The 11,255-nt window shown below is 44.5% G+C and overlaps 1 protein-coding gene across 2 annotated transcripts in view; it reads right to left on the bottom strand.

Annotated features, from left to right (window-relative positions):
- Positions 1-637: 637 nt before the first annotated feature.
- Positions 638-11,255, bottom strand: part of LOC147447803 (Serine/Threonine-kinase) — an 87,952-nt gene continuing 77,334 nt past the window's right edge. For both annotated transcript variants that reach the window (XM_086523513.1, XM_086523512.1), the window contains exons 7-8: positions 1,297-1,374; positions 638-1,204 (exon numbers count right to left, since the gene is read on the bottom strand). In XM_086523513.1, the coding sequence (XP_086379639.1) occupies positions 1,013-1,204; positions 1,297-1,374 (270 nt within the window). In that variant the 3' untranslated portion in view covers positions 638-1,012. The remainder of the gene's footprint in view (positions 1,205-1,296; positions 1,375-11,255) is intronic.

The raw sequence follows: 11,255 nt of genomic DNA, 5'->3' as shown, positions 1-11,255 counted from the left end.
TCCTTATATTGACATTCATGCCAAGAACCCAAGGACTGTCCCCCCCCCCACCCCACAATATTACAACCAATTGTTCAACCAATAGTTTTCATCTAATTGCACTACCCACTTAAAACTTATGTACGAAGATTTGACGGACTTGACAAAAACAAAGAGGGAGTTTCCTAAATTTTTCCGCTTTCCTCAAGGTCGGGGGTCCACGCCTCCCAGCCGTCCATTTGCTGGTCTTTCCTCACCAGAATCCATGGCTGCACTGTTAGATGTTTGGAAAAATAAGCACCCAAAAAATAGCAGCCCAAGCTCCAATGGCAACACACCACATCAGCACAAGGAATAGGCTGGTGTACTGAAACCTGGAGCAAAATACCCCTGCAGTGCCGTCAGCAGCCCTGGTGGCACCTCATGATTGGCCCCCCTCCCGCCTCATGACGGCCAGGAATGGTCCCCCGATGACCATTCCCTGCAATTCCTTCTCCCCCATGGCTCCCGGCCTCCGCCTGGAAACCACCAATCGCCAAGGGGTCACATGCACCAAGGGACCATTCCCTACACTTACACCATATTTGAAATATAACCACAAATTATACACATGGTCTGAAAGGCTTCCCTTTATAAGATTTGCAAGGTGTCAGCAAGATTATAGAGAATGATTAGCAGTGATTTTCACTCGGTATAAATGAAAGAATGAACATCTTTTGAGAGGGTCAAATGTGACGAAGCTTGTAGGACAATACATCACTGTAAAGAGAGTACCTTTCCTTTTACTTTCATCTTTACACTAAGAAACAAGGAAGATACAAAATTTGCTCTTCTTATGAGCGATTCTGCGCAGTAAAATATGTCGAAACTCGGACGTTACAACTTTTCACTGAGGATTTGACTGCATTGATGGCCCAGGTATGCTTTAGGAAGCTGAGGTGAGGACTTGCTTCTTCTGTGTCCACATGCTGTTGGGGGAAAAAGACGATGCTCTTTGAAAGAATCTTCATGCAGATTAATTGGTGTGAATGCTTTAGCCTCTAGGTATGTGAACAAGCCAGCCTGCGGGAGTACGTGACAAGCAAAGCTGCCCTGACCCGATTAAATCCCTTATATGAAATTGCATGCCGAGTTGTGACATTCGCAGCTTCTTCTTCTCCAGAAGAGACATTAGCATCTCTTTGTATTGGCGCCTACTCAACAGGGACAGTAATTCTTTTCTTCCCTGTCAAAATTTGATTCCAGGGACCAGGGAGAAAGCATGAGTGAAACATTTTGTGCAGTAGAACCTTGATCAATGTCTGGTCAAATACATACCTGGGTTAGATTTTTCAATAGAAAACCAATGTTTGGAATGGCAAGCCAATATGACTTATCCTCTGCTAGCTGTCGCACCTGCATGTTTTTCCATCAAAAACGGTCAACCTCCATTGCACCGCAGTGCTGCAAAAATCAATAAACCCTTGTCTTTATGATTATTTACCTCTCAAAAGGTCAGAAGGTCTACACTCAACAACAATAAGGGCTAAGAACACTTCCACAAAATACACAATCAAGAGACTCACATACCCATGAAAGAAAGAAAATTTTACAATTGAAGCAAGTACACAACTAGTTTAGAATCTCTGCTAAGCAGCGGCAGCAGCAAGAACATATGAATTACAATATTCTGTCTACTCATGGCCCTCTGGTTGCTCTACTGAGCACATCTCGAAGAAGACCAAAAGCCTAAAGGCTATGGGTATCCTCATGTTGGCATGTGAGAGGAGTGTAGAACGAACCTTCACGATGGAGCATACTTCCGTATGATATGGCCCTGAGGCAAAAGTGACGAACACTAGGGTGTCAGATCTTCTTATGCTCCTCCACTGCCCCTGAGGAGCCAGCTGGCGTATCCCACAGGCTACATAAAGTGTGCAAAAGCTCTCACTATATATCTGTCCAAGTAATAGTCATAGTGCAAGTTTCTACGCTCAAACCATGTGCAATAAGGGGCATTCCAAAACATCCAGCGTAATGCAGCAAATCGTAGCAAAGACTACACCTCGCGGGTGCATATCAAAATCATGATACCATTAAGTCCCTTCGAGCCAGCACAGGGCAGATCCTGCACATCAAAGAAACACCCACCAACCACGTAACAGCGGATTTACCGAAGGGCAACAGAAGGTTCAACAGATGATAGGGACCAGGGTCAAGTACTTTGAAGACGGAAGTTGACCATGAAGCCTTTGAAGCCACAGACATTGTGAACATTGTGGTCAAAAGCGCCATTATTGTAGAAATGTCATCCTCGTACGGAAGAATCTTCAACAGCAGCAGATTCATTAGACTTTGTCCATTTGGAGATGAGATCCGATTCTTCTCTGACAACATCAGAGGTTGAGACGGCTCTTACTGTTCAAGAGTCCTAAGTTCAATGGATATGGAAAGGGATAGTTCTCAGGTTCAGATTCCTGTGGTCTTGGGAGCATGATTGGCTAATTGACAGCGGTGCTACCAGTAGATACCACACTCAGGCTAGAGCCTTTTTTTTATGAGCTAGATGTCACATGCAAATGCTATTACTACAGCGTGAGAGTCAAGGTTTTCTAAGCAGTCTTAAGGAATTTTCTACCGACAACTTTGTGAGCCTGTTCGATATGTGCAGAGCTCGCTTAAGTCAGGGATGGAAGGATAGATTTGCCAATAGCTTGCTGGGGGTCTGGGAGCTGTTGAGCGTAGGCCCTGATTCAAAGACGACCCTCTTGGACGGAAGAGCAACTTCACCAGCCCTACACAGAGTTTTTAGGGAGTGAGTTTACTTTTTGCAGAGTTTTTGGGAGTGTTATCTAGCTTGCTTACAGTGGACCTGGGTTTGCACTAGGTGTGGACCCAAGACACTGTTTGGGACTGCCCACAGGAAAGGACAAAATGATGGCATTCAGGGCTGCTCCAACAAAGCCGAGAGATGCTGCCATGCTTTTGTTTCGTCTGCCCTCCAACAAGGCCAAGAGACAACACCAGGCTTTCATTCCGCTCTGGTGGTAAAGATCTTTTTTCAAGGTGGACCATGGTATCCACGGCACTACCAACCGCCCATATTCCCCCTCCCATTTTGTGATTTAGCTGCTGTACATCCATTGTTCACTATGAGAATCTCCCTTCTTCTGTGTATCCTCTTGATAGGAAAGGGGAAATGTAGCCCAGTGGGAGGTTTAAAAGACTAATAGAAGGATCTTTTGGTGCTTAAAAAGAAAAGCTTCAGTTTGACGGTACTTTAGATAAGTACAAAGCTTGTCTTCTTGCTGAACACTATACACACAGAAGGTGAACTATGACAGACTTTTGCTTGCACTACACATTTTACCACTATTCATCTTTTGTTTGCTCATCGCCACTATAGATAACCAGTCTATCAGATAAAAGAGAAATTGTTGGGTTAAAGGCCCGTGTGCCCGGCTGCCCGTTGTTCAGCCGCCCATGTACAGCCATTCATTTACTCATTCATAATAACTATACTCATAACTACACATTGTAGTGTGAGTACCGCCCCGCCACACACTGTGTCTATCTCCTTCTTCGTGTTGGCTCTCTGTGTGTGTGCTCTCCGATCCCAACAAGTGGTATCAGAGCTTGGTAGTGAGAGCATTGAGAGCTTCATCATCATTGTTGAGTGTGTTGAAACTTGCTGCTGTTTCATTGCCGTTTTTCGGTTTCGCGCACGTGCGAATTTCTAAAGAGCAGAAGGTTTTTCTGAGCTTGGCATTGGAAGGTTCAGCACTCCGCGAGTATTTTCACCGGGCGTCCTGGCGTTTAACCCCCCTTTCGGAGCCATTCGTGCCATTAGAAATCCCATCCAAGCTACAGACTAGGAGCTGCGTTTTTCAGCTCTCTTTGGTAGTTTTCTGCTGCCAGAGCTTCCATAGCCATTACAGGTGCCATTGTTGTAGTGTCTTCCACTTACGTGAGCCCACAGCTCATTTGAGAGTGTGTAGCCTCTTCTTGGAGTGGCCTCATACACACAGATAGAGTGGGAGTTTTGGCGACATTGTCTTCTTCGACTACAGGTACAGGTACAGGTGCAGGTACGGGTACAGGTTACAGGTTACAGGGAGCTTTGGATACAGGTTTCTTCTGTGGTTACAAAACATGTATTTTGACTGTGGGACAGCCATGTATATGGTTGTGGTTTGAGTGGGAGCTTCTACTCTTCTGGGCAGTCTGTTTATGCGTGTTCTTGAGCTACAGGTTTACATCATCTATGTATGTTGATGGATGTGGATATGGCAGTTTGACAGACACTCTTTATGCATGATATTGTGGAGATTTGGTTCACTTATACATAGAGCGGGTTTGCTCTTGCTTGCAGTGTTGCGGTTTGAGTACGGACAGGTACTTGGTTGACAGTAGAGATTGGACTTCGTTGAGCTTGTGCATTGGTTATATGCTCACTTGGATCCATTTATGCTCACGGATTTGTGTAAGCTTGGTCAGCTTATGTCTCTATTGTGGTTATTCAAACATGGAGTATGTTTATGCCTCTATGACAGCTCATTGTTGATACATTTTGTGGCACAGTTTGCCTAGGCCGGTTGAGTTACAGGTGTCACGGGTTTATGCATTTGTTTGTGGATTTCTACGTACGTTTTTTTGACCATATTATGAGCTGATTTATACTCTATGCGTTTGCTCTTTGATTGAGCAGCAGGTGTTGTCAGATTTGCAACACTACTTTGTTGTGGCAGTTTGTTGGTTGGTTACAGGTTTCTCATTGTTGCATTCTTGTTGTAATGGGCACTAAAGAGGACACAGTTTTCAATATTGAGAAGTTGGATGGTGCTAACTTCTCATATTGGAAAGATCAGATTTGGGATGTCTTGGTGCAGAAGAAACAGATTCGACCTCTAAAGTTGCAGGGAGTTAAGCCAGAGAACATGGAGAGGGATGATTGGGAGGAGTTGGATGAGATGTGCAGGTCTACCATTAGGCTTTCCCTTTCAAAGTCTGTTTATTACAATGTGAAAGATGCACAGGGTGGAGCTTATGAGCTATGGCAGCGGATTTGCGATATGTATGATAAGCATTCGGCTGCTTCTATGGTGTATTGGATTAAAAAGCTTATTGATTTGCGAATGGAGGAAGGTGCTTTCATGAATGCGCATTTGAATGAGTTCAATACAATTTTCAGCCAACTTGCTACGCAGAAAATTACGTTTGAGGACAATGTAAAAGCTATGTTTTTACTTGTCACGTTGCCTGAGTCATGGGACACATTTAGGACAGCCATAAGTAACTGGTCCCTGCGGATGAGTTGACAAGTACTAATGTGGAGTCTAGTCTTCTCACGGAAGAGATTAATCGAAAGAATAATGCAGGTAGTAAGTCTTCTAGTGCAATGGTTGTCAGAGGCAGGACTATGGACAAGTATAAGTCCAACAGGGGTAAATCTAGAAGCAAGTCCCGTGCAGGCACAAGTAAAAAGGATGTGGAATGTTTTCATTGTGGTAGAAAAGGCCATTTCAAAAAGGATTGCTACAAGTGGAAAAGGGAAAATGGAAATGGTAAGAAGAAAGACCATGATGCTAAGGACAAGCCTAAATCCAATGTCAAGATTGAGGAGTTAAATGCAACACAGGGAGAGTGTAGCTCTCAAGATGACCATGTATGTGCTCCGACTAGTGCTACTAGTGAAGAGCTTGGTGATGTGTTGCTTGCATCCTATTTTGATGACGCTTTTCTTCTCACTCATGAGCGTAGTATGCCTATGGATTGGGTCATTGACAGTGGTGCTTCTTTTCACGTTACGCCTCATAGGTCGTGGTTTCATGACTATGATGCTTCGAGCACAGGTACTGTCAGGATTGCCGATGGGCGTTCTATGCAGATTCATGGCATTGGGGATATTCATTTGGCTATGCCAAACTCTACTACGTTTGTCTTGTAGCGTGTGCGTCATGTGCCGGCTCTTGCAAAAAGCTTGATTAGTGTGGGTCAGTTGGATTCACTTGGTTTCAATGTATCTTTTGGTGATGGAGGTTGGAAGATCACTAAGGGCAGCCTTGTTTTGGTTAAAGGTGCTAAGAGGAATACGTTGTTTTCCCTTTGTGTAGCTAGTGTGGCTGATCACATTGTGGGGATCACTGAGCAACCTCCTGCTTCTTTATGGCATCAGCGTTTGGGGCATATGTCACTAAAAGGTTTGAAGTTGTTGGCACCTGCGGATTACATTCCCGTTTCAGATTTTGGTGGTTTTGAGTTTTGTGAGCATTGCCTTTATGGTCGACATGCTCGGTCTTCTCATAAGAAAAGTGTTCCACACAGATCTTTGAAAAAGCTAGCTTTGGTGCATAGTGATGTATGTGGGCCGATGCCCAATGCTTCTCTTGGAGGTGCTATGTACTTTGTTACGTTCATTGATGATGCTAGCAGGAAGGTATGGGCATACCCCATTCGTAAGAAGGATATGGTGTTTGATATATTTAAGCAATGGTTGGCTCTTGTTGAGAACCAATCAGGTTGTAAGTTGAAGTGCTTACGTACGGACAATGGGGGTGAATTTATGTCTCATGATTTCACAACATTATGTGTTGAGAAGGGTATACGGCGCGAGCTTAGTGCTCCCTATACACCTCCTCAAAATGGTGTGGCAGAGCGCATGAACAGGACTATACAGGAAAAAGTCCGTAGTATGCTTTCTATGGCTGGTTTGTCAAATGGATTTTGGGCTGAAGCTGTTGCCACTTCTGTGCATTTGATAAATCGTTCACCTAGTGTTCCTTTGGGCTTCAAAGTGCCTGAAGAGGTATGGACAGGTTTGCCACCTTCGTATGGTCACCTTCGTGTTTTTGGCTGTGAAGCTTATGTACATGTACCTAAGGCAAAACGCAGCAAATTGGATCCAAAGAGCAAGAGATGTATCTTCTTGGGTTATGGTAGCTCTGGTGAGATGGGTTATCGATTGTGGGATCCTATTGACAGGAAGATTGTGCGCAGCCATGATGTTGTTTTTCATGAGGACTCTATGTAGAGAGCATCACCGCGAACGGTTGAGGTTCGGCGTGTGATATTTGAGGAGGATGGTCATCGGTATGATGGTCCCATGGCTGCTCGTGGGCAGCCCATTGACCCTCAAGTGGGAGATCAGCACTTGTTGGGAGATCATGTAGATGTGGGACAGCCCTTGTTGGGAGATCATGTAGATGTGGGACAGCCAGATGCACCTCCTGCACAGTCTTTGAGGCGTTCAGAGCGGCGTGCAAGACAGCCTCAGCGTTTTGTGCCTTCTATGGATTATGTATTGTTGACTGATTGCGGGGAGCCATCATGTTATGATGAGGCCATGTCTAGTGTTGACAAGCTCAAGTGGGAGCAGGCTATGCAGTCAGAGATGGATTCGTTGATCCAAAATGAAACGTGGGAGCTTACTCCTTTGCCAAAGGGTAAGAAGGCACTACCATGCAAGTGGGTTTACAAGATAAAATTGTGTTCAATGGATGCAAAGCCTAGGTACAAAGCAAGGCTTGTGGCTAAAGGATTCAAGCAACAGAAGGGCATTGATTTTGACGAGATCTTCTCCCCAGTGGTGAAGATGTCTACTTTGCGTATGTTGTTTGCCTTGGTAGCTACAGAAGACATGGAGTTGAAGCAAATGGATGTAAAGACAGCTTTCTTACATCCGGAACCAAGTGGGTTTGTTATTCATGGTTCAAAGAAGATGGTATGCCGGCTTCTTAAGACCTTGTATGGGCTGAAGCAATCATCTCGAAAATGGTATCGTAAGTTTGATGCATTCATGAGTTCATTGGGCTATGTACGCAGTTATGAGGACCCATGCCTCTATACTCGCAAGGCTGCAGATGGTAGTCTTATTGTTTTGGTTTTGTATGTGGATGACATGCTGATCGCAGGGAAGTGTATTTCTGATGTGGATGCCTTGAAACATAGGCTACATGAGACCTTTTCCATGAAGGATCTTGGGGATGCCAGTCATATTTTGGGTATGCGGATCACTCGTGATCGTTCTCGCAAGATGCTCTTTCTTAGTCAGAAAGAGTACATTGACAAGGTGCTTGAGCGTTTTCATATGGAAGGGGGGAAGGCCATTAGTACCCCGTTGCCTCCATATGTAAAACTCAGCCATGATGACTGCCCTCAGACAGATTTGGAGACTACAGAGATGTCTCAGATTCCCTATGCGTCAGCTGTTGGTTCCTTGATGTATGCCATGGTGGCTACGCGTCCAGATCTTGCTCATGCAGTTGGTGTGGTTAGCAGGTACATGTCTAACCCGGGCAAGCGTCATTGGGATGCAGTGAGAGGTATTCTCAGATACTTGAGAGGGACTTCAGAGTTGTCGCTATGTTATGGTGAGAAGGATATGTATGTTTGCGGATATACAGATTCAGACTATGCAGGGTCAGTGGACTCGAGGAAGTCTACTAGCGGCTATGTGTTCACAGTTGCAGGTGGACCGGTTTCGTGGGCATCACGTTTACAGCCATGCATTGCTTTGAGCACTACAGAGGCTGAATATATGGCTGCCACTGAGGCTACCAAGGAGGCCGTATGGCTCTCACGACTAGTGGGAGATCTTGGTATGGCTGGTGATGCTCCGATTCTACATTGTGATAGCCAGAGTGCCATAGCGTTGGCACGGAATCCTGTCTTCCATGCGAAGACAAAGCACATTGAGGTGAGGTATCACTTCATACGAGAGGTGCTAGAGGACAAGCGCATAGAGCTTGTCAAGGTACACACTGACGATAACCCTGCTGATCTACTCACGAAGTCGTTACCCTCACAGCGGTTTGCACACTGTAGATCGCTGATGGGTATGGCTTGACTTCTTTTGCTGTACTTTGGCCACTTTAAAGGCACACTGCCTTTAAGTGGGAGATTGTTGGGTTAAAGGCCCGTGTGCCCGGCTGCCCGTTGTTCAGCCGCCCATGTGCAGCCATTCATTTACTCATTCATAATAACTATACTCATAACTACACATTGTAGTGTGAGTACCGCCCCGCCACACACTGTGTCTATCTCCTTCTTCGTGTTGGCTCTCTGTGTGTGTGCTCTTCGATCCCAACAGAAATCTCTTTTCTTAAATGATGATTTAGAGAAGAAAGTGGATGTGGAACAGCCCCCTAAATATTGTGATTTATGATTTTTGAGAACCATGTCTACTTGTTGATGAAGGCATTAAATGGCTTTAACAGGCACCCAGGGCATCGTATCATAAGAAGGTCCAATCTCTCATTTGAGTAGACTGTGAGCATTCTCGTGCCCAAAATAAGTTCTATGTGCTTGTTGTGGATGATCAAGTTTGCATCATAACCTTATATGCGGGATGATCTTACACTCTCACATTCATATTAGGACCTTGTTACATGGGCAAGAACTCAATTTAAGCCTGCATTTGCTATGTTTAACTTCAATTATAAAACACATTTTTCTTAGTTGGAAGTATTTTCATCTGGCAAAAAGAGTTTTGCTTGAGAAGAGTGCTGTGGATTACTATCCAAAATCTTCCGCAACCTTCCTTTGAATTATCTCCTTCAACGTGGCCGAGTAGAACCCATCCATCTAGCACCTCAAGAGCAAGTATTGCAGCAAGATGGAACCATACGCAGCGTAGAGTATGTACTTGGTAAGTACAGTACATAGTACTGTACGGATAGGGTTGTAAGGTACGTGAAATGTGTAAACATTCTCAATAATTTAGAATATATATATATATATAAGATGTCTATCAATCACACTTACCTACAAAGACATATCTACATTTCATCCTTTGGAGACTGAAGAAGTAAATTGCTACAGGCTTGGACACTCCAAGGGAGAAATCAATAGCAACAACTGAACTGAACTTTAAATAGAGAGAGAAAAGGAGAGTCGACATGGAGCGGCGGAGTTCCATCCCCAGATGCACTGGCCCCAAAGACTGACTGTAACGGGACGGCACCACGTGCCAACAGACTGAACAGACTTTAGACACTTCAAAACAATTGAGCTGAAAGAGAGAAAATTCACATACGATACAAAGTAGCGAGAGTGTACTTGCCCCAAACCATGGCACCCCTTTCGAAATTTATTTATATCGCTTCAACGAGGTACAACACTTGAGACTCTATTCTGCATCTTCCATAGGTAGAATGCCAAATAGTGAGCCGTTAGTACATATATAAGGCCCTTGGCCATCCAAAAGCAATTACATGAAAAGCAGTGGCCTCTAAAAGCTCTTGGTCCAAAAAGCCGTGCACCCTTTGGGTTGTCCATATAACCTTTTCCCTCAACGGCTGTGTAACGCACAACATGGTTTTTCTCATCAAGTAGCCATCCCAAATGGAATATCCCGCTATTGTCTCCCCATCCCGTATCCGTGTGAAAAAAGTCTGCAAAATCCATATCTATGGCATACTCGTCAACCATATCCTCGAAGCTCCTATGGTGAATGGCGGAAATAGCCAAAACCAACGGCTTCCGAGACAAAGCATCTACCACCAAATTCTTTTGTCCCTGCACATGGACAATCTGGAAGTGAAACTGTGACAAGATGTTCGCCCACCGCATCTGCTTTTCCGATGGCTGCTTCTGTGGACAAGACGTAGCGTAAACTCTGATGGTCTTTAAAGACAATAAAATCCGCACCGAGTAGATAGTGCCGCCACTGAGTAAGAGCATGGATAACCACCAAAAGCTCTTTCTCATAAATTTGTGATGTCAATTCTGGCCTTGAGAACAATCGGCTCTTGTAAGCAATGACATGGCCTTCTGGCATTAAGACCGCACCCAGACTACGACCACAAGCATCAAAATATACTTCAAATGACTTCTGCTCGTCCGGCAAAGTCAAAACTGGTCCCGTAGTCAATTTCTCTTTCAAAGTCTACAAGGCACTCACCTTTGTGGGTCTCCACGAGAAAAGGACTCCTTTTTGTGTCAAGATATGCAAAGGGGAAGCAACCTCCGCAAACTTTCGAATGAACCGCCTATAGTACAAACAGAATCCCAAGAAGCTTCTAACTTCATGGACATTCTTCAAATCGGGCCAATCGATAGTCTCTATCTTGGCCGGATCCATCTGCACTCCTGCTGCTGACACAATGTGTCCTAAAAAGTGTATCTCTGGTAGGAAAAATTCACTTTTCTTTGCATTAATCACTAACTTGTGATTTTGTAATGCCTGAAAGACTTGAAGCAGATGATCTCTATGTTCTGCCTCATCCTTGGAGAAAACAATGATGTCGTCAAAGAAAGTGCCAACAAATAGCCTATACTCTCGAAAAATCCTGTCCATC

Source organism: Adiantum capillus-veneris, chromosome 11 (genome assembly GCF_014529385.1).
Source record: "Adiantum capillus-veneris isolate H3 chromosome 11, ASM1452938v2, whole genome shotgun sequence".
Classification (NCBI taxonomy): domain Eukaryota; kingdom Viridiplantae; phylum Streptophyta; class Polypodiopsida; order Polypodiales; family Pteridaceae; genus Adiantum; species Adiantum capillus-veneris.
This window is presented reverse-complemented; position numbering and strand designations above follow the sequence as displayed.